We start from the raw sequence: 25,011 nt of genomic DNA, 5'->3' as shown, positions 1-25,011 counted from the left end.
AGGACCTGTTTTGGCTCTTGTCAGCTCTTTGATTTAGAAAGTCAAGGAGTTTGGGGGAGGGTGATCAGTAGAAATGGCAGACTAGAGCTCTGGCCCAGGGAAGAGGAATCACAAGCTTGGGTCCTATTTACTAATTATATAGAACATATAGTCTCCCCTCACAGCCGTTTTGTTTGCACATATCTTGTTCTTCATTGGTAAAATGGGAACAGTACCAGTCATGATAACAACATACTGGGACTGTGGAAAGAATGTGAGCTTTGGAGTTAAACATATGGGTTCAAATATGTCTCTGCCATGTATTAGCTGAGTTACATTAGCCAACCTGTATTGATTCATTAGGCTTGTTTCCTCCCCTGTAAGGTAGAAACATTAATACCTATTACTTAGAGTTATTGACAGGCTTGAATTAGATAAGAAAAGTGCCTGTATTCTTGATAAATAATAGCTGTTATTATTATTACCTATCAGAATATAAGCTCCACAAAGGTGGGATTTTTGTTTGCATTGCTTACTCCCAACACTTAGAACAATGCCTGCCACAGACGAAGTGTTCAATAAATATAAATATTTTTTAATGTTGATGAGTTATTAATATTACTAAGACCTCTTTCAACTCTTCCTTTTATGGAGATATGAGCCTACACAAGAGAAACTTAGCAAAGTACTATAAAGGGGAGATGTTCTTTGTGTTGATACTAGACAACTTTGTCTTTTCTAAAGAGCTCCCTTTTCTTCCTTTTACCTAGATAATATTATTCCCAGAAACCAATACACAAGAAATTTGCAATACTTAGCTATATCATGTCTTGTCCCCCTAACTAGACTGTAACTTCTTGGATGGCAGGAAATGTTTCTTCTTTACTTTTGGGGGTACATTTTTGGTCATTACATTACTTAGTGCATAGTATGTATCTGATTCCTCCACCAAATGTGTGAGCTAGCACAATGACTGGATCATAGTGGCTACCTAATAAGTTTTCACTGAGATGGGGACCCAAGAAAGGGAGAAAGTTTAGTCAGGAGCCTCCATCTCCCACATGTAAACAACCCAATGCAGAGGAAACAGTTATGTTGGGAGCCATGTGTCCCTTCCTAAATCATCCTCTGCCTCCACATGTGCAACTTTATGGAGTCCTGAGCCTTCCTGGGTTTGTATTGCTTAGACTTGAGAGAGGCAGCCTAGAAGAATAAGTATTATGACTGTTGTAACAACGTTCATTATTTCAATCAAAACCTATTCAGACTGGTATATATAGAATGCATAAACAACAAGGTCCTGCTGTATAGAACAGGGAACTATATTCAATATCCTGTGATAAACCATAATGGAAAAGAATATGAAAAAGAATGTATGTATATGTATAACTGAGTCACTTTGCTGTACAGCAGTAATTAACACAACATTGTAATTCAACTATACTTTAATAAAAAATAAATTAAAAAAAAACCTATTCAGGAAACTCTTCTTGGGTGTCTTCTGTGGGCCAGCCACTGTGAGAGATGTGAGAGAAGATGCAGATGTGAGAGAAGATGCAGAAAGAAATAACACATGAATGGTCCAAATCCTCAGGGGGCAAATGGTTCAGCAAGTTCTAGATCACAGAATCAGGTGCACAATAGCTATAATAATAGTAATAATTTTCATTGTTAAGAACTAACTATATGTCAGACACAATTTTAAAAGCTTTACTTAGATGATCTAACTTTATCCTCGTAATAACTCTGAGAGTTAAATCCTCATTATCCCCATTGGGCAGAGGAGGAAACTGAGGCATAAAAAAGATAAAGAAGTTGCCCCAGGTGTCAGAGCTATAAATAGATATTCAAACATAGACAATCTGATTTCAATGTCTGTGTTCCCATGAAAAGTGCTAATAATTAGAGAAATAATTTGAAGAAAAAAGATTAGTCTCTCTTCTAGCCTCATTTTATTTGAATCAAAAATATTATTTCCTCTTTCCTCACTCTCTATGGCTACTTGCATAGTTATACCCATTTTTCTGAAGGGGAGCTTGAGATACTTGCGCTGCTCTCACAGAATCATGTACGTCTGGAAATGCCCTCTCTTTAGCGTTCAGAAAAGTCTGTTCCTTCGTCTCAAATGTGTCAGGGTCATTGGGGAGTTGAGAAGAACCAGGTTTTCTGGGAAGGACTTGGAGGTGAGAACTCAAGAAGGCATTCTCAAAGCTGGGAGCTGGGAGCCAGGAGAGCGGGTCTCTATTCAGCACCGTGGACAGAGCTCCGTGCGCCTTCAGGACCCTGGACAGAGAAGCTGGTCGAGCCTGCCGGGAACAAGTCTGACTTGAGAGCAGACCAAGGGAAAGCAGAGCGCTAAATTCCCGTATTCCTTCTTTTCTTCAGCGAGACCTCAGTCACCTGCTCCTGAATCTTAGGAACAGGGGTACAGAGAGTGAGTATATTTTAAGGGGGCTAGTAACGGGAGGAGATAAGACTTGGGTGAGGAGTATTATATATATAAAAAATGGCTTTGGCTGATGTACTCCCACAACTCTTGGAAGATCTAAATCAGGGTCCTCAGATGGGAGTGTGGCATTGTTAGTGATATTTTTTAATGATTTGTATTTTTTTAGGCTGAGTAGCAAAGGGCCACTGTTGTCCTTTTTATCCCAAAGTCCTATCCCCCATCTCATACTGAAGTTTTAGTCTCTTGGAGAGCACTCCTGGCAGGAAAGACAGAGAAATAATCTCTTCGCAGCCCCTTGCCCTCCTCCCCATCTTCCCGTTCCCTACCCCCACTCATCCCCGTTCTCTGTTTCTCAAGTATACTCGTGCGCGCGCGTGCGCACACACCCACACACACGTGCACGCGCGCGGGTGCAGGGTGAGAAACACGAGAGCTTCCTGCACACTTAGTGGAGACGACTGAATTCCGAGCGAGCGGATGCCCCCGAAAGCAGGCTCTGTCTCTTTAAATGGGTTGTAGCAGTGGGGGAGGGGAACTGGCCGGAGCTGGCATTGTCCAGTTTGAACTGAGCACCGGAAGTGAAGGGGCAGGGCCAGGGCCGTGCACTGAGCCCCGGGCCATTGTCCATCTCCGACCAGGGCACTAGCCACCCCCCTGGCCAACCCTCTTTATCTTCTAGAAGGGGAGGCTAACTCTTCAAATGAGGAGAGCCGCTACTCCAGTTCCCCCACCAACCTCACGATAGGGAAGAGAGCGCACTTCAGGATGGGGCTCAAACGAGGAGGGTCTGGGAACCTGAGAGTGTCGGGATCCCAGCAACGGATAGGGATAGGATGGGAATGGGGGCAGGATGAGGGCAGCTGGTGGAGAGAGGAACACCCTTCAAGCCTCTTTGGGTTCCTCCTGTTCTCTCAGGGAACTCCACGTGGGGTCAGTTTTAGACACAGGCAACAAGGAAGGATTCTTTACGAAGAATCAATTTAGGAGCGCTTTGAGAGATCCAGAAAAACTCAGTCGGAAACGCAGGGAGGCAGAGACATTCAGTTAGTCAGAGACAGACTTTGAGAGGCTGCACCTAGGTCAGGAGTGGAGATCAGCCCTGTTGGGTCTCCAACCTCCCCTCTGCTTCCCCATCCTAGGCTTCCTAGTGTCCTGAACTCCAGGTCTATCTAAGCACACGGGGGTGGGGGTGAGAGCGGGTCAGCGCTGAGCTGCCGGGTCAGCTCTGAGACCTGAAGGGGAAGGGAGGGGGAGGGGCGCTCAAGGGCTGGGGGAGGGGGAGGGCTCATCCATTTCTCCCTTGACAGGTGGTTTGTGTCTCTGATTGGCCAGCGCTGCCAGGCTCACACCTCCCTCCCCCAACTCTCTGGAATGTATAATTATCTGCAAGGGGGGTGGGGGTGGTGTGTGAGTGTGTGTGGGAGCAGTCACGTGGTTTTAAAACTACCCCCCCACAGGCCCCCCACCTGTATGCTGCTTTGGGGACCCCTACTGAGTCCTTAAAGTGCAGGATCCCCAATTCCCGGGTACTCAAGACTTCTAGGGCTGACGGCCCCAATCTCCAGATGTGGGGGGGGGCCGGGGGGTGTCAAACCTCAAGGTTCTGAGAAGGGACACCCCAGAGGTGTCAGAGACCGATGGGGCGGGGGTGGGGGGTGGGGGCCGGAGCTGGAGCCGGAGGGAAAGGGAGGGGAGAGGAGAGGGAGGGGAGGGGAGGGGGCTGCCCGCGGGGGGTTGGGTCATTGTCTTTTAGAATTTGGGAGCCTTTGAAAAGCCGTGGGCCCTCCCACCGCTATTGTGCTGGGGAAGATGTAGCAGCCTCTTCTCCGAGCCACCCCTTTGCCTCCGGACTTCTCTGGGGCCAGCAGCCGGCCGACCTGGGGCCCGGGGCCGCGGGCTCAGCCGACTACCATGGGCTCTGTGTCAAACCAGCAGTTTGCAGGTTCGACCTCGGGACTTACTGGGGACAACTTAGGCTGCAGGGGCGCCCAGAAGCCACATCAAAGGGAGGTGGGGGAAGTGTCCCCCAGGCTAGCCGAAGGACCCCAAATCTGCGGCCTCCTGTTTCAGGGGGCGATCTCTGGAGCAAGGAACCCTGGTGTCCCAGTGCCGTGCAAGCTGAAGCTACGGGGGCGGGGGGAGAGAAGAGGAGGGGCCTGTCTGGCCGTCTGTCCCCGGGCAACGTGTAGTGGGAAGATGAGCAAAACTTTCGGGGCACCACTGGCCTCAGTTTAAGCTTGGGGAGCGCGGGAGGCAGCCGGGACAGGTATTTTCTCGTCGGCATCTTGGTAGCTGCAGCGCCTTGGGTGTCCACCCGCGGGCTGCACGCTCAGGTCTCCTTGCCGGGGTCTCTGGTGGGGTCCTCCAATTCCGTGGCCCCCCAGCTGAGCGCCCTTCCAATCTCCAGGTGGCGGCGCCAAGGCGCCGGAGGAGGCGCAGGAGGACGCGGCCAGGGCGGCCGAGGAGCCGCAGCTGCTGCACGGAGCCGGCATCTGTAAGTGGTTCAACGTGCGCATGGGATTCGGCTTCCTGTCCATGACTGCCCGCGCCGGGGTCGCACTCGACCCCCCGGTGGATGTCTTTGTGCACCAGGTGAGACCGACCCCTGTAACTTTGCCGCGGGAAGGGGATGTTGGCGCGCGGATCCAAGGGTGGGCAGACGGCCTCGGCTGTTGGGTTGAGGGAGATCAAGGGCCCTCATTGTGCGCTCCCATCTTTGCCGTGGCACCCCAGTTCTGAGTCCCCTTTAACTCCAGCGGGACGAGAGCTGGGGGCAGAGCCGAGTATCAGCACCCCTACCCCCCTCCGGGAACCCCTCTGGTTTACCACGTGTCTGTTACCTCTTTCCCCTGGGCAGGGGGCAGGGGGCAGGGGGCAGGGAGATGACCCCATGTGGCAGAACTAAGGTTGTATTGTGCTTGCCAGTGGGGGGAGGGCGAGCAGGCCGGCCAGGGAAGCACATGCCCGGTCAGAGCAGAGCCCTGAGCGCCCGCGCCTTTCACTATGGTGTGAATGGAGCTCCCGGCCTGGAAAGAGGGAGGGAAACCACTTCGGGACCCAACGGGGTAAAGCTGAGAAGTCAGTGGGGTCTCCTCACCCAGGTGGTCACCCAAAACTCAAGCTCTGGGGCCTGGGTCGGTTTGGCAGATCCTTGAAGGATCTCTCTGGGGGCTTGAAAGTTCCTCGAGAACACAGTCTCAGGCACACGGTTCACTCGCTGGGCTTTTACTGTTCATTTCCTATCAGGAAAGAAAACCCAAGGAGCCCAGGCCTTAGATTCCTGGGCCAGGCTCGGAGGGAGTTAGGTTGCAACCCCAAGTTCTCAGTTAAAGCAAGGCAGCACAGTGGGGGTGAAATTCAGTGTCGCAGGGCAGAGGGTGGAGGGAGGCTAGCCTCTGGACCTATTCTCCTCAGCTTGGCATTTATGGCCCCAGACAGCCATTGATTGCTGTCCTAACATTCCCAGCCTCAAACAAGGAACCAGAGACTTCAGGTTTTCCTCCTCCCTGGCCACCCCTTCCTGAATATCTTAGAAGCATTTCTGTGGTCCTGGGCACAAGCCACACATAACAACCATGTAAAGGAAGTTGCTGCTTGTGTTCCCTCCACCTTTGGAGGTTTGGGGCTGGACCTGAGAAGAAATTGCTAATCCCAGGCACAGTAGGTTGACACCCAGGCCGGGCATGGAGGGGTTACTTCGGAGAGGTTGGCTTTAGGAGCAGTGGGGGAGGGGAAAGGAGGATGTGGGGATTAAGGGTTGGAGCCTGAGGGATGGTATTCTGGAGGGGGAGGGGTGGAGATGCTGGGTGGAGTAGTTGGAGGCAGCGGGGAAGTCTCCGAGCATGCCCCTCAGCGAGGACACAGAATGGGGGGAACAGGGGAGATAGAGGATATGGGGAGACGGGGGCCCACCAGTTAATGTTGGGGTCACTGGGCTACTAGAACATCTTTCCAGAAGGGTCGGCAGCAGAATGCTTGGCTATCCCCTTGCTTCACCCAGTTCCTCCACCCCCAACTTTACCCCCTCCCCATCAGACAACTAATTCTGGCTGGTGTCTTTGCCCCCTTCCCTGTCTCATTTACATATGTGAATGATAACCCACAGGAAGTAATTGTGGGAAAAAGAAGGGAATTGGCCTCTTTAGATCTATTAAATCACTTTATTACAGGAACCAGCTTTGAATGGCCCTCCTCAGCGGGGTGGCCGGCTCCCCCACTCTCCCATTTATCTGATCACAAAGAGATTAAAATCTCTCCTGGTCTGGAGATGACTGGACAGCTTCCCCAATTTTGGAAGGCTTGGAATAAAAGAGTCAAACCCAACATTTTCTTGCCTCCCTTCCAAAGGCTGTTGAATAGGGAAGGACTGAGGGGAATGTAGCCCCTCTGAGGTTCTTTGGTGATACCCAACTCGCAAGGAAGGTTTTCCTGAGCAAATGCATCTGTGCCTCAGCCCACTTACCCTTAGGATCGAAAGCAGTTGGGAAATATTGGAGGGCATAACAGAAAGCAGGGACCTTCTGGTTTGGGGAGTGGAGCCCATACCACATTATTTCAGATGGGTTTGCTGGGAGATAACTGGACTTTGGGGTCTTGGAATGTCCAGGGACATTCCACAGTTGAATAAGTTATCAGGAGGAGTTGAGCTGGGATAAGGAATCAAGAATTTGTCTCCCTAACACCCCCGACTAACAGTCACAGAGGACAATGGTGGACATTCCCTGAGCCTCACCTGGTAGCTCTGTCTTTCGATTGTGCACTGCTGGGGCTTACGTTGATCCTCAAACCCTACCATAGCAGTTAGACTAGTGATTCCAGTCCTGCACTTGAGAGATTTGAAATCTCTCCCTGGGGATCTAATATAGAGGAGTTAGGTAGATGCAGGACAATCCTTAAAAATCCTCCTGCGGGAGGGGAGTGTTCCCAAAGTGGAGAGAGAGTGAGACATTTGAAAACCTCTCCTTTGGCTGCTGGTGGTGGGTACCTTAGAATTGCAGGGTGGGTGGTGAGCAAGATAACTGTCCTAAGATAACATCTGCTAAGGGAGGGGGTCAGGGAGCCCCTTTCCTAAGGAAAGAGGAGTGGGGAGCAATTAAACATTTTCTTTTCCCTTCCAAGGTTGGGCCTATTTGGTTCCCAACACGCTGTTCACTATTTTTGCACTCCCTGTCAAACACGCAGTGCCCCACAGGGGTGGATGAGTGGGAAAGAAAACCTACCTTTAGCTTTTTAAAAAAATGAGTAAATAAAACCCATAAAGCAAAGAGACTTCTGTAACAACCCTTTTACTCAGCCACAGGTCTTATGCTAGGACTCTCTTCCTGTCCCTGAATTTGGGGGAATTTAAGAATCATAATCATGGCAGGTGGCCAGCCCTTAAATCAAGGTTTCTCAACCTCAGCACTATTGACGTGTTTTGAGCAGGATAATTTCTCATGCTGGGCATCCCTCAGTTGCGACAACCAAAAATGTCTCCAGACATTGCCAAATGCCCCCTGGGAGGCAAACTCGCCCCCAGTTGAAAAACAGTTATACATCGCAAGGTGGAACAAGAAAGAGCTAACTACTGTCTCCTGGTTTCCTGAGGTTCACCAAGGATTCTCAATTCTCTATGGCCATTTTAAGAGTTTTGGCTTACCTCATGTTTTCCTGTGGCTCAACTCCCAAACCCCTTAGATTTGTAGAAATTTGAAAATGAGGAAAAGGTCCCCTGCTTTCTCCCACAGCTCTTTAGAACCCAAGTCTGTTTAAAATGGCTTTCTGGCAAAAATGCTGTATTACAAGGCTTGGAGGCAAAAGAAGAGCCCAAATTTGACCGAGGGACCAAGTTTGGGTTAGGAGAAGAAATTTCCAATACCGAGAAACTGCTGAAGCCACGTGGCCTGCTTTTTCTGAAAAGGATGAGTGGGGGGTAGTGAGAGCAACTCAGACCCATCTAGAGTAGGGCTCTTGGGTTTGGGGGCAGGGAGAATGTAAAGGGATCTTTCCCACCTGGTTTATAACCTCACTAGTGCCTCTGATTACCCACCTTATGTTTCATTTTTTGATGTACTTGTCTTAACCCCTCTTCTAACCTGTAAACTCTTTGAAGAGAGAGACTAGCAGTCTGGTTAGTTTTCTAGTACGCACCTGGTGGGCTGAAGAAATGAATATGGGTCCCCTGAGGAATCAGGAGTACACTAACAGTTGGGGATCCTTGTCAGCGGAAGTCTTCCTCCAGACACAAAAGGCTGGAGGTAGGGAGGGAATGTTAACTGATAGTTGCTGTCTCTTTCTGGACTAGGGCCTGAATAGGGCCTGGCACTCAGTAGAAACACCATGAAAGCTTGTAGAGTGAATGTCAGTGGATTGCAGTTGAGCTCCCGATAGGATATTGGAGGCACGGGTTTGATGGGTCATTCATTAGTTACTTCATTTCCATCTTAATAGGAAACTATTTTTTAAATGAGTGGATTTTTTCAGGAAGTTGGCAAAGAAGCACGAGTTGGTTTGAGCATTATGGGATCTTCTTGGGTCCTTCTCTTTCTGAAGAGACCTGCTTTCTAGACAGTGTCCCAAGTAAAGGCTGTGCCACCATCATGAGCAAAGCTTGTGGTTGGTGACACCACAAGCTTGCCATACAAGTGGTTGTCAGTGATTTTCTCCAGGGCAAGGTTGTTTCTGGAACATTCCTAATCAAACTACCTATTGGAATTTGCTGGTGCTTTTTTTTTTTTTTTGAGAAACAGCCCTAGGCAAATCACCCCTCCTTTCTTCCTGCAGGCAAGAATAGCAATTACTATCAGTGTTAAATCTGGGAGGTCAAAGGAGGTGGGGGGGGAGGAGAAAACTTTCAAGAATAGTAGGGCACTTAGTACAGAGGCAGCTTGGAGTTACTTAATTCAGACTGGAAAGGAGAGTAAATGGCTTTTCTCAACAGAGCAGAACAACAACTGGGTTACTGGTTTAAAACTCCCTGACCCTTTCTTCACTCCATGGGTAGGTGGGGGGTGGGGTGGGGAACCACCCTGGGTTGGGTCCTCATCAGAGTTCAGTCTCCTTGCGACTCCATTTTCCTAAGGACCAAGGAGAAGACGCCCACCCTAAGGAGCTGGGAAGATCAATCTAGGTGAACACTCGCGTGCAGAGTTGAGAACCGCGCGTCTCCTTCCTCTCTTCTGCTCCAGTCTCCCTCTGGCTGCCTTTGTGCCGCCTTGCTGATGAGCAGCACCATCTGGTGGAGAACTCCAGGCTGGAGCTCGTGGTCCTGGCTGTGTGAGCAGAGGCGATGTGTGTAGGGTTGTATGCTCACAGCCTTTGGTTCTGGACGGATCTCTTTCCCCCACCCTCCCTGACACACACATCAAAATAAACTGCTTCTAATAGAACCCATTGGTTTCCTAGCTCCTACCAAACCCTACCTTCAGGAATGACGCTTGGGTTGAACTGCGAGGACACCTCGGAACCAAGTCATTAAAATTACTTTCACCTGCGGCTTTTTACTTTTTCATTGTGGCTGTTAGAAAGTTTTTAAACGGCTGTGCGTCTTGCATTATATTGCATAGTGCTGGATATAGAGTCCGGCTAGTTGCAATCAGCTCGGGGCTCTCACACTATAAATTTGGTCAAGGTGCTTCACCCCTCTGCCTCTGTGACCTCACCTGTAACACAGGGGGCATGATAAGGTCTACCTTACAGGCTTGGTGTGAGGGTCACATGTGTTACAACATGTAAAGTGCTTAAAACACTGCTTAGCCTATAGTAAATATTAGTAATAAAATTAAATCTTGGTCATTTTAGATAGTAGAGAACTTAGTTTCTTCTACAAATGTTTGTGCACTGCTAGGCACCTAGAACTGAGGGTATAAACATGCACTAGGTAGTCTTGAGCTGGAAGGGCCCCGGGTTTTGCAGAAAAGCCAGAAACCCAAGCTTTGATCACGTCTGATCCCCTGCTTTTACAGATGATTATAGGAACCAGAACTTATTTATCCAAATTTCATAGAGCAAGTTGAGGGAAACTCGGGTTCCTGTGAGCTTTTTACTCCACGTGTCCTGAGTGACCCCTAAGGTCCCTTCTATCTCTAACTTATAAAGGCATACTTGATGTGGGGGAAGCTTAGAGTATGCAGTGGTGAGGTATTAGGGGGGCGGAAAGACTAAGTACTGTAACTGGCCCAAGTCCTTCCTTGCCATCCAAAAAAAGAGAAATGCCTCCTGTAACTGTTTTCTGTCCGATTAAATGCCATCTTCCCCTCTCTCCACTATAGGCTGCCCACCCTCCTACCTCAAACAAATTGGGAAAGGAAGATGGGAGGCCTGCATCCCTCCCACCTTTAATATAATTTATCTGAATAAATAACCCTAATTAGGTCCCTGAGTAAAAGGTTTGACTGAAAGCCCTGGAAGGGTGGGAGGGCAGGTCAGAAGGAAAGATGGCTGTTGGCGATGGTGACTTTGGCAGACCAGCAAGCTTGACTGGGGAAGAAAGGTGTCTCTGTATCCGTTTCTCTCACCGTGACCATAACCCTTATGTGGAGAGGAAGGAAGGAACTGATGAATGCGGTGAATGTGGGGTGGGGGGGAGTCAGGGGGGAATCTGCAGCCTCTGGAACTCCAGGAATCTGACCACCAGAACCAGCCAGTGTCAACTCTTTGTTTCCCCGGAGCTGGGCTCTATTGGGGGAGCTCAAGCCTTGCCCCTCCCCCCCCAGGTCTTTTCTTTTTGGAGGGGATGGAGAGAGGGGCGGGGCCCAGGCCCCGCTTTGTGTGTGGCTGGGGGTGGGGTGGGGTGATAGCAAGAATTTCAGGCTCCTTTCCGATCAGGCCCTGTGAGGCAGGCTCCGTGGGGCTGCACGCCGATTACCTACCTGATAAGAGAGGAATTCAAACTATGTGTTTTAGAAAGGGGCGGGGTAGGCCCCCCACCCCCACCCCCGGGAGCCACCCTTGGAGACCACCAGTCTAAATCTTGACCGGTTATGGTGAGGTGCCTGCAGGGTTGGGGGTTTTTCGGTTTTGTTTTTGTTTTTTTTCACCCTTTTAAAGTCTTAAGCAGACCTCAAATCCTCCAGTGATGGAGTGGGTGAGCTGAGAGGGCTGGTCAATTTCATATGTCCCCATTTATATTATCCTCTTGTTCTCATAGTAAGCCTAGGAGGTGTGGATGGAGGAGAGTGTTGTCCTCAGTAAACTGGAGCTCAGAGAGGGGATGTTTTTCTGAGTTTCCACTGCCAGTTAGTGATAAAAACTAGAGTTAAAATTCCCAGTCTCTTGACACTTCTTTCTCACTGTTACCCTGCCCTCATCCAGTCTGAAGAGGTTGATGATAATTGCCACTCAGGATTTATGTGTGGCAGGCTATGTGTTAACTACTTTTCATGCATAAACCCTCACAGCACCACCATAAAATTATTATTTACTCCATTTTGTAGGGTAGCACAGAAAGCGGGGACAGGCTGTCAGATTCTAAACCCTGGCTCTTAGTCACTTATCTATCTGCTGAATCACAGCAAGGACTGGGAGTGTTCCAGCCTAAGAGCCCACTAGGCAAATGGGAAAAGCTGGGTTTGCCTGGGTCAAGAATGCTCTTGGTCTGGCTCCTCCAGCACCTCCTGACTCACTGGCTTGTCCCAGCTCAATAAGAGACAAGTCAGATTTAACATCAAATTCAGTGTGGTTGTTACACAACGGGGAGGGGGAAAGAGATTTCACCTTTCTGAAATGTTTTTATTTTCTGCTTTAATGCTCCACATCAAGATTGGTGGGGGGAGTCATCACAATTCTGGCTGTTCCTGTGGGAAAAAGAAGAAAGGATCCCCAACCTTTGGAATATTTCATTGATATTTATTGAGCATATATTCTTCATGTTTCCCTGCCCGCGTAATCTTCATTAAAATCTTAGGGGGCTTCCCTGGTGGCGCAGTGGTTGAGAGTCCGCCTGCCGATGCAGGGGACACGGGTTCGTGCCCTGGTCCGGGAAGATCCCACATGCCACGGAGCGGCTGGGCCCGTGAGCCATGGCCGCTGAGACTGCGCGTCCAGGCTCCGCAACGGGAGAGGCCACAACAGTGAGAGGCCTGCGTACCGCAAAAGAAAAACAAACAAAAAACAAAAATCTTAGGTAGGGATTTCCCTGGTGGCGCAGTGGATGGGACTCTGCGCTCCCAGTGCAGTGGGACCAGCTACGATCCCTGGTCTCAGAACTAGATCCCACATGCATGCTGCAACTGAGATTCGCATGCCACAGCTAAGGAACCCTGGAGCCGTAGCTAAGGGGGCCCGCCTGCTGCGACTGGAGAGCCCACGCGGTGCTGCAACTGGGAAGCCGGCGGGCCACAACTGAGGAGCCCGCCTGCCACAACTAGGACCCAGTGCAACCAAAAAAAACAAAAAAAAACCCCTAAGGTAGGTTTTTATCCTGTTCTCTGAGGCCCAGAGGTGAGTGACTGACCAAGGTCACACATGATGCTGGAAATTGGTAGAAACAGCATTTCATGAACCAGGTTGTGTCTGGCACCTGAGCCTATGCTCTTAACCAATTACCTCAACGGAAGTTTTGTCTTAAGCAGTACCATCTAAATTAAAACAAAAATGTAAATGACTGAAGAATTGGGGATCGCATCTGGCAAAAGAGCATGTTTCACCTAAGTCCCAGTTTGAAATATCCACCCTGCCCCATCACTACCACCAGCAGCATGACATGCCTCAAGCCAGGACTGGGTGCACGATGATCCCTTTTGCTTCTGAACCGCATTTTCAATGAGGACTGCACCTTGTTGACGTATTTGACGTGCTCTTTGGATGTTTTGGAAGCTATCTATAATGAAGCCTATTCTGGGCAGGGTCTGGGAGAGGCTGTCACTCCACTGATGTGTTGTTGACGCAGTAAGTGGCAAGGTGAAATGGACTGTGAGCTTCAAATCGGAAACCCTGGGTTCTTCTGACCCTGGTTTTGCCATTCAACTAGCTGTGTGAATAACTCCTTTTTTTTTGGTTCAAACATGCAGTGTTTTGGTGAGATCGTTCCACACATTCGAAGTCCTTTCCTTTAACAATTTGCTCATCTTCCCAAGTAAAATAATTAAAACCTACCTCCTTGTTCATTCATCCAAAATGTGCTAGGCATTATTTAGGTGTCAAAATGCAGCAGTGAACAAAACAGGGACTTTATTTACAAGTTTACATTCTTTTTAATGGCTTCATGGTATTTTTGTTTTCTGTTGTTTTTTTTTTGAACGAGTGAGATACTGAACATATGTGTCATGCTAAATCCTTCCGCAAATTACCTGCTTATATTCTGTTCTGTGATTCTTTTTATTCTTTTTTTATTCTTTTTTTTTGCGGTACGCGGGCCTCTCGCTGTTGTGGCCTCTCCCGTTCCGGAGCACAGGCTCCAGACGCGCAGCCTCAGCGGCCATGGCTCACGGGCCCAGCCGCTCCGCGGCATGTGAGATCTTCCTGGACCGGGGCAGGAACCCGTGTCCCCTGCATCGGCAAGCGGACTCTCAACCACTGCGCCGCCAGGGAAGCCCTGTGATTCTTTTTTCTTACTGACTTACAGTAGCTTTTTGTAGTTTTATCAGTTTAGTTATCTGTCTTGATTTTTAAAAAAACTGTCTCAAAGTTTTTTCCTCTTAACACTGAGATATTTAATTCTTCCGAAATATGTTTTGCATACGTATGATGCGAAGTGTAGAGTTCTGGCTTCATTTTCAAATGGATAACTGTTTTCTCAATAGTATTTATGGAATTGTTTTCCTCACCTGTTGATTTCTCCACTTAATCTTGGATCTCCCAGTAGACTTTCCCTTCTAATCCACTGATCTGTCTGCTTGGGTCATACTGCCTTTTCCCTTCAACTTTCAGAAACATTGTTTTGATATAATTTCAAACTTGGGAAAAGGTTGCAAGAATAATACTAAAAACTCCCATATAACCTTTACCCAGATTTATCGGTCCTTAATATTTTGTCCCATTTGCTTTTTTATTCTTTTTCTTTGTACAGATAGACAGATATCAAGCATCTTTAAATATTTCAGTGTTTTTTCTAAAATAGGGCCATTCTCTTACCTAATCTCAGTACAATGGTCAAAATTAGGGAACTTAACATTGAAACATTTATCTACCATATGCAAATTTTGTCAGTTGTTCTAATATTTTTTCTTGTTCTAAGATCCAATCCAGAGTCATGTGTTGCATTCAGTTTCTTTACTTCTCTGGGGTTTGTCTTTCATGACTGACATTTTTTAAGTGTATAGGCCTGTTACTTTATTTGTTTTTTATTTTTATTTATGTTTATTTATATTTAATTTTGGCTGCATTTGGGTCTTCACTGCTGCACGCGGGCTTTCTCTAGTTGCAGCGAGCAGGGCTACTCTTCCTTGTGTTGCTCGGGCTTCTCATGTTGTGGAGTACGGATTCTATGCATGCGGGCTCAGTAGTTGTGACTCACCGGCTCTAGAGCACTGGCTCAGTAGTTGTGGCGCAGGGGCTTAGTTGCTCTGCGGCATGTGGGATCTTCCCGGACCAGGGCTTGAACCCTTGTCCCCTGCATTGGCAGGCGGGTTCTTAACCACTTCGCCACCAGGGAAGCCCCAGGTCTGTTACTTTATATTTTACAATTTTACATTGGTTGATTTCTTATAAATGCTATGTTTAAGAATTTTTCTTCTGTTTTATTTTTCTTAGAACTTTGAGACTAGCTGCAAAAAATGCTATGGCATCTGTTTATCTAATGATTGTCCCTAATGTGATGTAGATATTTTGTTCTTAATTGTGATGACTCTTTGAGTCACAGTTTCTTTACCGATAAAATGGAAGTGTTCTTCCAACCTTAGAGGAACATGTGCATGCAGGTTTTTTTGGTTTTGGTGTAATAATGGAGACTAACATTAAAATCTACCATGCTTCCCTCCCCCAGAGTAAGCTGCACATGGAGGGCTTCCGGAGCCTGAAGGAGGGTGAGGCCGTAGAGTTCACCTTTAAGAAGTCTGCCAAGGGCCTGGAATCTATCCGAGTCACCGGCCCTGGTGGGGTGTTCTGTATTGGGAGTGAGAGGCGGCCCAAAGGGAAGAACATGCAGAAACGCAGATCAAAGGGAGACAGGTATGGATTGCAAGGCAGCTTGTGTGTGGGTTGGGAGGGACATGCTGAGGATGAGGAAAACTCTCCTCATTTTGCCCCTTTCTTGGACCAGATTGCCAAAGGTAAAAGGAAGCCTGCGGCCCCTGGATGTGGGAGGTGAAGAGAGGGCAGTATGTGAGGAGGGTACTTCATGACCTAGCTCTTCTACTTGACAAGTAATTACGTTCTGTTAGCACTAGCCTCGATTGCTAAACGGATTTCATGATACTAACCTCACATGATTATTTTAGAACTAAAAGAGACCATGGATGTGAAAGTGTATGTGGTCAGGACAAGATGGTGTATCTGTACCTGTTGCTTCTTCACCACGTCTCCAAATGGCTGGTTTCTTCCATCTTAGTTCTGTGCTCAAACAGATCACATAGTCTGGCTCCTTTAATTTCTATATTTTTATTGAATGACAGGTACTCTTTTTAAAGGTATGGTAGTTCCCAATTGGGGTCCAGAATTTCTGTTCTTGGTATTTTCAAGTTGACATGAATCGGAAGGTATCATCTAGACAATTACGTATCTGGAAAGGACTCAGAGTCATCTAGTCATATTCCTCCTTTTGTAAGTGGGGAAATTGGTCTCTGGGAAGGGAAGTGGGTATAGTAACAACTTGAACCAGAGCCCAGGTGTCCTCTTTCAGAGGAAGGCTTGTAGTCTCTTCTCACTCCTTTCTCTCAACTTTACCATGTTGCTTGGTGCTAGGTGCTACAACTGTGGAGGTCTAGACCATCATGCCAAGGAATGCAAACTGCCACCCCAGCCCAAGAAGTGCCACTTCTGCCAGAGCATCAACCACATGGTGGCCTCGTGTCCACTGAAGGCCCAGCAAGCTCCCAGCTCCCAGGGAAAGCCAGCCTGCTTTCGGGAGGAGGAAGAAGAGATCCATAGCCCTGCCATGCTCCCCGAGGCCCAGAATTGAGCCACAGTGGGTGGGGGCTATCCGTGTGTGATCAGGAAGTTTTGAGGAACAGGCATCCATCGGCAGAGTGGAGAAAGTGGGGACAGGGTGGGTAGGGGGCAGCTGGCACTGCCATATATCTCAGACCGGGGGCCAAAGCGTCACCCCCTCTTTCCTCTTGGTGGGGGGGAAGGGGTGAGGCAAAGAAACTCCAATCATGCTCTATCCAAATGCACGTGAGGGCTTTGGGGGGTAACCCTTCCTGCATGCTTTATCTGAGTCTCCACCCCCAGAATCTCCAGCTTCTGAAAGTGGCCTGGATAGGGAAGTTGTTTTACTCTTCAAGAAGGATATGGAATAATATTTCCCGTGCCAGAGTGAAAAGATTAAGCATGAGACCAGATTGATGGACCCAACCCACAAGCCACTACATTCTGTGGGAGGAAATATCTCAGGGGTAAGGCAGGGTTTTCCACATCTTGTCTGCTCATAACCTCCTCCTGGGAGAGAGTGCTGAGAGAACTGTCCCAAGCAGTGGGTTGTGATGACAGGCAAAAGGGGGGTTGAGGGAACAGCTGCAGACCTGCTGCTTCTAAGCTCACTCCCACCCCATTCTGGGCCAATACAATTTTATTTATTTGCTCCCTTGGATGACTGTACCTTGGGTCCCACTTTCTTCAGGATGCCAACTGCACTAGCTGTGTGCGAATGACGTATCTTGTGCATTTTAACTTTTTTTTTCATAATATAAATATTCTGGTTTTGTATTTTTGTGTATTTTAATCTAAGGCCCTCATTCCTGCACTGTGTTCTCAGGTACGTGAGCAATCTCAGGGATAAGTCGGCGACAGCTCCGGGTCTGCACAGCAGGAATACTTTTTGTTGCTCTATCACCAGAGAGAACAACTATTTGGAGCGTATAGCCTATTGAACTACCTCATTTTTGCCAATTAGAGCTGGCTTTTCTGCCACAGTGTCCTCTTGAAACCCCTCCATCTTCAATGTTTCATGGGAGACTAGGTTTTAACTGGGTTGCCCCATGGCTTGGTCTCCTTCTACTGAAAGATTGGAAATTGGTCTGAACAGGAAAAGGTGGTACAGAGAGGTTAGGAGAGGCTGGGCCAGGTAAAAGGTGCAGAGAGGGGAAGCCAAGATTAGGCAGAGGTCATCTGTATGTGTGATAAAGGATTCCTGTTCCAGACCTGTAATCCCAGGGCATAGGACTCGTTTTACATACCAGGTCCATCCTTCAGTGGATTGGGCTAGGCCTAACATACACAACAGGGCGTATTGTATGTGTTTTTGTAAAAACTGTGAGTTGGTAAGGACAGGTTTTAAGAACGATGCCTCTGTACCCATCTTGAGCTGCCCAGGGATGGATATATGAAGCAAGGACAAGATCCTTAATCTTTAACAATTCTGGACTTTTCCTCCTTGGTTTCCAGAGAGACCATCAGTGATGGCTTCTTTGTGGTTCCCAGAGCCAGTGTCCTGCCCTGCTGCAGCAGTAATTAGTGTCATGGTAGCTAAAGGAGAAAAGGGGGTTTCGTTTACATGCTGTGAGATCACTGCAAACCTACCTCACTGTGTTGTAACGGGGCAAATGCAATAGAACGCATTGGGTGATGTGTGTCTGATCCTGGGTTCTTGTCTCCCCCAATTGCTGCCCCCCTCTAGTTATTGTATTTGTCTGGACTTCGTAGGACTTCACAAGTAGCTGATTTGGTGATTGCTAGGTGGCCTAGTTTGTGTAAATATAATGTGTTGGTCTTCTCCATGTTCTTTTGGGGTTTTATTGTTTACAAACTTCTTTTTATATTGAGAAAAATAGCCAAAGCATCTTTGACAAAAGGTCTGCACCAGCCAAAAAGATCTGAAACATAAACTTGGGGGCCCCTCTTCTTGAAGTGGGAGGTCTTGAACTACACTTTCTTTTGTGTTCCCCTTCCCCTGTTTCCTATTTCGAACAAGATTTTCTGTCCTAAACACTGTATTCCTACCCCCTCTTCTTTCCCCCTTCGTGCCCTCCCCAAAAATAGTCCATACACCTATACGTTTAATTTGTGGGGTGTCTGTGATTAAATGATTTGTGCAAAAATCCTGAGAAATCCTAAGAACTCACCATCCCTTGTTCATCCCTTGTTCTCAATCTCCTGAGTCATGACCATTCCTTGATTTGATTCATTCCAAAGAGACTGCTGTCTTTGCATGGATTAAAACCTACTTTAATCTCTAATCCTAGGGTTAGAGGAGCAACGAGGGGGCCTTCCATGTAGAAAGTGGGGTTGGGAGACCACGAAAGGAAAGATGAATGTATAGTCAAGTCACTCAGGAACTTTTATGCAGGTGCAAGAAACTTATGTCAAAGTGGCCACAAAATTGTTTAATAGGAGACGGACGAATGTAACTCCATGTTTACTGCTAGAAACCAAAGCTTTGTGTGAAATCTTGAATTTATGGGGAGGGAGGGAGGGTAGAAAAGCATGTACCTGTTCTTCATCCCTTCCCCTCATTACTGAACTGCAGGAGACTGAGCCCCCTTGGGCTTTGGCGACCCCATCTGGGCAGTGTTTATTTGTTGGTTGATTTTGCTGTGCCAGGTACTTCCTTTCCCATTTGCTATCATTTTGTAACACATGCTGACCCCTTTCCCTTCCCCTTCTTTTCCTTGGGAAAATACAATGAATAAAGACTTATTGGTACCGAAACTGTCATCTCCTTGGTTGATATTTAAGGTGCTTTCTTCCTACCATTATTTCCACTTTCTTGGATTGGGACTCAAGTCACAAGAACCATTAAGTTTTCTGTTCAGCCATTTTGTTAGGAGTGAATCTTGAAAGTTCAGTCTTTTTAGCACCTCATTACAGTGGATTTTTGTTTCTAGTTAAGGCCTCTTGTCCTTTCCTTGGAAGCTGCCACATTCAAGAGGGGATTAAGGGCTTGGCATGCATAAGAATGGGGTTGCCTGTGCCACTGACTGGGATGAAAGGATGGGGCCATGGCTTGGGGCATGAGACCCTAATAATACTTTGTCCCTTGCTCCTCAAAGCCCTTTACAAATCTTAATTAATTAACCCCCTGCAGCAACCCAGGGATGGAAATACAGGGGAAACTGTTGAAATTGAGGCCAGAGGAGATACACTGACCAGCTATAAACACATGTTAACAAGTTCACTAGCCTGATGAACACTGTATTTTTAAACATCTAGCTCCCCCTAAGGGAAGGAGGGGTTAGAAAAGAAAGACTTGATTGGAGGCATACCAACTATCACCCAAAGTGCACCGAAACGTTAACAGAACAAGGGTAAGAAGTTTCATATATCCCTCTAGGGACTTCCTACCAAAAGTCAAAGCTGACCTTGGAAGATGTTAAAAGTAGCAAGCTACTACTGGACTTCACTAAATGCTTTTCCTGCAAAATTGAAGAAATCAGCTAGGCAGAAACTTACTAACCTACATGCAAAGCAGGAAGGATGGAAAAGCTTAAGAGACCATTCATGGGTGGGTTACTCATCTCTGGAGGGCATTCTTTGATCATTTCACTCTGTTAAAAATAACCCTTTCATCAGCAAGAGTGGAAGACAAAAGTAATGAATCGGGAGTCATGACTACAGCATCTCTTGCCTTGTTTCCTTGACACTGCAACCCAAAGTAAAACTACAAGAAGGTTCTCTGAAAATGGTAAAGTTTTTTTTTTTTCCCCTTCTCTCATTTTAAGAAAACTAAACTCCCAATATCTTTTGTGAGTTAGTGCCTCAAATTCCTGCAGCCCTTTTCTTTAAAGGTTTGGTACAGAATGAATGCCCTTGATTTTTCTGTCAGGGTTAGTTGATGGCCTTTCTTAAACTTTAGAAGTCATTCTTAGAGTTCTTTCTGGCCTTAACCCTTTTTTGAGTTCTTTGGGTAGGTCCTGAGAATGCAAATCCCAAAATCTTGAGTGCCTTAAATCAGCACAAAATGGACTGATATTAAGTGCCCTCCCTGTGAGGCTAACTACGGCTAGGAACTTCGCAAACGATTAAATTCACTAAATAAGACAAAACAGTATAAAAACAGGATATTTAAGACTTCTACCAAAAAAACAAACAAACAAAAAACACTTGTACCAGAGCTCTAAAGCCAGTGTAGCGGCCTTCCAGCTAGCAGGACGCCGCCTTACCCCTTTTCTCAAAAGTCCAAACTGCCACCAGTGGCTAAGAAGTCCCAGCATTTCTGAGGTGGGGTTCCCCTAATTCTTGCCCCGTAACCTAGCCCGCCTGTCTACAGACTTCTCGGCTCTCCCAGGTGGTCTGAACCCCGCCTTCCCCAGCCGGGTCCCTCGCACGTGGCCCGGAGCCGGGTAGCCCGCGCGGTTATCCCCTTCACCCCAACGTGCCCCGCCCCTGGAGTGCGCACAGCCGAGAACCCTAGCTTAGCTCAGCTCCGCTCCTCCTCCGAGCGCGCAGGCGCAGGCCAGGGCCCCGCCCATTCGGTGACGGCAGAAGCGTGTCCCAGCGCCCAACGATGACGTGTTCTTCCAGCGCCACGTCGTGAGGAAGTGTCGGTCCCCTCGAGCTGTTGAAAGGTGCCGGCGGAGCCTGTCAAGGTGCTGGATTCAGGGGGTGGATTAGAGGAGAAGAGGAGAGAGATGACTGAGCGGGAGGCAGCTGTGGGAGAGACAAAGGGGATAGTGGAAGATACAAGTGAAGGAGTAAATAATTGGGAAATCTCTGGGGTAGGAGGTAACGGGTGCAACAACTGAAGGGGTTAGTGACCCGGAGCCCCGAGAGTGGGAAACAGCCTGGTGGAAGATGGAGAAGGAAGAAGGGGGAAGGATCAGGATGTAGGCACTACGATGTGACAAGAAGCAGACTTACATGTTCAGAAAAAGGCAGTGCAGACTCTGAGAAAAAAGGGGATGGGAGCAAGGTCCACCAAGCCCATAGAACCAAGGAAAGGCCTCTGCGCCCAAAGGTCCTATTGGCTTATAAATTCTGGGTAGTGAAAGACTAGAGGCTTAGGACAGTGTCTTTTTTTTTTTTTTTTTGGCTCTGCCTGGTCCTAGTTGTGGCACACGGGATCTTAAGTTGCAGCATGCGAACTCTTAGTTGTGGCCTGTGGGATCTAGTTCCCTAACCAGAGATCAAACCCGGGCCCCATGGATTGGGAGCGCAGAGTCTTAGCCACTGGACCACCAGGGAAGTCCAGGGCCAGTGTTTTTGGATTCTAATGCTGGCTGATTCTACCGTTTTGGTGAATCCCTGCAAGTCAGCCATAGTTGTTTGCAGGTGTGGTGACTTCTAATTCTCTGTCTTGTTTATACAAGGTTACCTGGTTGGTGACTAATTGTTCTGTGCTTCTTCTGCTGAGGCAAGAACTATGTCATGGATCAAGGAAGGAGAGCTGTCGTTTTGGGAGCGGTTCTGTGCCAACATCATAAAGGTGAGCAGTGGCCCAATGCACCAGTTGGCCTTTTGGTTCGTTGGGTAATCTTATATTAAAACCTGTTATAAAAACTGGGTAACCCATGATATTTATGGATTTGTAGTAGAATTTAGCAATGGTATCAAAGAGCCTTAGAATTGCAGGTAACTTCCAGATCTACATTTCTGGCAGATTATTGTCCTAACTCTCACATTTTCAGGAAGCCTGAGACCTCCCAATATCATTGGGCAGCATAGACTGTTAGATCTTCCTGAAATTTGTTTCCCTAGAACTTTGATCTATTATTCCTAGTATTGTCCTCTGGGCTTTATTTTGTTTTGTTTTGTTTTTTTAATTTATTTTTGGCTGCATTGGGTCTTCATTGTTGTGTGCGGGCTTTCTCTAGTTGCGGTGAGCGGGGGCTACTCTTTGTTGCAGTGCATGGGCTTCTCACTGTGCTGGCTTCTCTTTGTTGTGGAACACGGGCTCTAGGCGTCCTGGCTTCAGTAGCTGTGGCATGCGGGCTCAGTAGTTGTGGCTTGCGGGCTCTAGAGCTCAGGCTCAGTAGTTGTGGCCCACGGGCTTAGTCGCTCCGCGGCATGTGGGATCTTCCCAGACCAGGGATCGAACCCTGTCCCTTGCATTGGCAGGCAGATTCTTAACCACTGCGCCACCAGGGAAGTCCCTGACCTCTGGGTTTAGATAAAATAACTAATCTTTCTTTGATGTGACAGTAGAGCATAATGGTTAAGAGGGTTCTGGAGGCAAACATGAATGAAAGTTCTATTCTATCGTTTATTAACCATGTGACTTTATATGGTGATTTTGAGGATTAAATGAAACTACATAGAAAACACTCAGCACTGTGTCTAGCAGCTTTTAATTACTATTATTGGGGCTGTCTTTCAATCATTTCAAGACTACAATCACTCTGTTTCCTACACTCCACTCCCTAGATCTTCCCTCAGCTTTTTCTCTAGGAATCACAGCAATGTTATATCCTCCTCACATGAAAGGTTTGATATTGGAGCCAGTCAGCTTGGTTTTATTTTTCAGCCACAGGCTGTCAAGCAGCAAGTAGCAGTGAATTTATGAGTAAGTAAGCCTCGTACCCACACGTACACTCACACACAAATGCCAGGTGATCTCAGGCAGTCCAGGAAATAGAAAAGCATCTCCTCAAGGAAACACTGCGGTCACGTGTTGGGAAGAACAAGCTGCATGACTTTACCGGAATTTTTTTTTTTTATGGCTATATATGGGGGACAAAAGTAGAAAATGTTGGGAGATGCAGGGGAAGTGGTCTATGAAGAGCCCCTCCAGTGAGGGAAAATAGCCCAAGGAGTGAATTTTTGCTATGATAGACAACAAAAGTCTGCTCTAGGCCAGGTAAGAAGTTTTGTTTGCCCCCAAAATGTCTTTTTTGTTTGTTTTCAAATGGCTCCTGACATTTAAATTTTTATAAAAATCTTGATTAGCTTCTCTTGTAAAATAAGAAGATCCAACAATATGAGGCCCCCATTCCTGTGTGACAGGACTCGGATACAACTGAGAAGTGTATGCCTCTTGTGTGGAGGATGCCCTTTACATTTGGCCATACCCATCAATATCCTTCCTGTGCCTTCCAGTTGAAGGCTAACGAAACCCAGGTGGTGGTTAAAGGCATATGGTTAGGAGATGAACTCTGAAAGCACATAGACCTAAATTTGAATCCCCACTTTGTCTCTTCTTGGCTGTGTGACTTATGCAAGTCACTTGACCTCTCGGAGCCTCAGTTGTTTCACCTATAAAATGAAGATAACACTATTTACTTCATATGTTTGTATGATAAAAAATTAAGATGAAATGTGAAAAGCTCAGCATAGTACTTGGCATGTAGTAAGGGCTCAATAAACATATAAATAAAAATGAATAAAAGTGCTTAATGCTTATGTATTGAGCTAAAAGTACAGAATACCCAGTTCCCTTCCTCAGGGCTTTTATCATATAGCTCAAGCCTGTCAGCTTGGCATATTGTCTCCCTTTATCTCTGAGGAGTATGTGATGTGTTCATTTCTCTTCTTCCTTCACAGGCAGGCCCAATGCCCAAACACATTGCGTTTATAATGGATGGGAACCGTCGCTATGCCAAGAAGTGCCAAGTGGAGAGGCAAGAGGGTCACTCACAGGGCTTCAACAAACTGGCTGAGGTGGGTACACGTTGCAGAACCCAAGGTGAATGGTCTGTGGAGAATTGGATTATAGCTAGAAAACCAGGCCCTGAGTTTGCTGTGGTTTGAGAGTGCTTTTTTATAGCTGTTTGTCTGTTTTATTGCTTGCTTGCTAGCCATAGATCTCATATCAACATTAACAGAAAATGAAGTCATCCAGTGAATCATCGCAAAATATTAGAAATAAGAACAAAATTGTCTCCTCTTACCACTTTAATCAACAATTTATGTTTTTCTGTGCCTCATCCCAATCCTTGTAATATGATCAACATGACTTAACATTTATAAAATTACATCTGTAGCTTTGATAACCTTATTTTTTTCTTGACATTTTGGCAAGTATTTTTCTAGGTTGAGCTACGGCTTTCTACCTATATGTTTTAATGGCTGTGGAACATTTTTCCTGAGGATCAGACATAGTTTGTTTAGCTGCTCCACTATTATTGGACATTATAAATGGTACTAGTTTAGAATAAATTCTTAGAAGTGACATTTCCAGAGCAAAGGTAGAGGGTGACTACCCATCCTGAGGTTGAGGTGTTTCTCAGGACACAGGCCTTTAAGTGCTTAAACTAGGAAGAGTGCCAGACAAACCAGGACGTCACTCCAACCAAACGTCATCAACGTTTTATGGTTTTAATGCCCACTGCAAATTGGGAAACAGTAAATTTATCAATCAGAATGGAATATGTCAATCTTTGTGAAACTCTGTAGCCCACGGATCCCAGCTTCTTGGCACAAGAACACGTCCTGAAGCCAGGGCAGTGATATTTTTTGCCTTGAATGAGTGGTTGTGGGGTTCTCTCCAACGCTGAGGTCTTCAGGTTTGTTGATCTCAGTTTCTCTTTTGTGACTAAGAGGCAGGTTTTGCCTAGTGCTTAGGAGCTTAAGCTCTGTAGTCACTCAGAACTCATTGGCACCCCTACTCTGCCACTTCCTGGCTCTGTGACCTGCTA

General features: G+C 47.1%; 2 protein-coding genes across 9 annotated transcripts in view; both read left to right on the top strand.

Annotated features, from left to right (window-relative positions):
- The first annotated feature begins 4,238 nt into the window (after positions 1–4,238).
- Positions 4,239–16,530, top strand: LIN28A (lin-28 RNA binding posttranscriptional regulator A). The gene is made up of 4 exons (XM_027109599.1): positions 4,239–4,370; positions 4,836–5,020; positions 15,330–15,514; positions 16,247–16,530. The coding sequence occupies exons 1-4, from the start codon at positions 4,340–4,342 to the stop codon at positions 16,461–16,463; spliced, it is 618 nt and encodes a 205-aa protein (XP_026965400.1). The 5' UTR covers positions 4,239–4,339; the 3' UTR covers positions 16,464–16,530.
- Positions 16,531–20,932: 4,402 nt separating this feature from the next.
- Positions 20,933–25,011, top strand: part of DHDDS (dehydrodolichyl diphosphate synthase subunit) — a 28,663-nt gene continuing 24,584 nt past the window's right edge. For 2 of the 8 annotated variants that reach the window (XM_027109596.1, XM_027109593.1), the window contains exons 1-3: positions 21,028–21,132; positions 21,748–21,863; positions 23,918–24,034. In XM_027109596.1, coding sequence (XP_026965397.1) covers positions 21,801–21,863; positions 23,918–24,034 — 180 coding nt within the window. In that variant the 5' untranslated portion in view covers positions 21,028–21,132; positions 21,748–21,800. Of the gene's footprint in view, positions 21,164–21,747; positions 21,864–23,099; positions 23,235–23,917; positions 24,035–25,011 lie in introns of those variants that run through there. The other 6 variants (XM_027109594.1, XM_027109591.1, XR_003433373.1 and 3 more) reach the window with 6 other exon arrangements.

This window comes from Aethalodelphis obliquidens, unplaced genomic scaffold (genome assembly GCF_003676395.1).
Source record: "Aethalodelphis obliquidens isolate GAN/ISIS:26980383/991018 unplaced genomic scaffold, ASM367639v1 scaffold9, whole genome shotgun sequence".
NCBI classification, from domain to species: domain Eukaryota; kingdom Metazoa; phylum Chordata; class Mammalia; order Artiodactyla; family Delphinidae; genus Aethalodelphis; species Aethalodelphis obliquidens.
The sequence above is the reverse complement of the archived record's forward strand: the minus strand, read 5'-3'. Positions and strand labels throughout refer to the sequence as shown.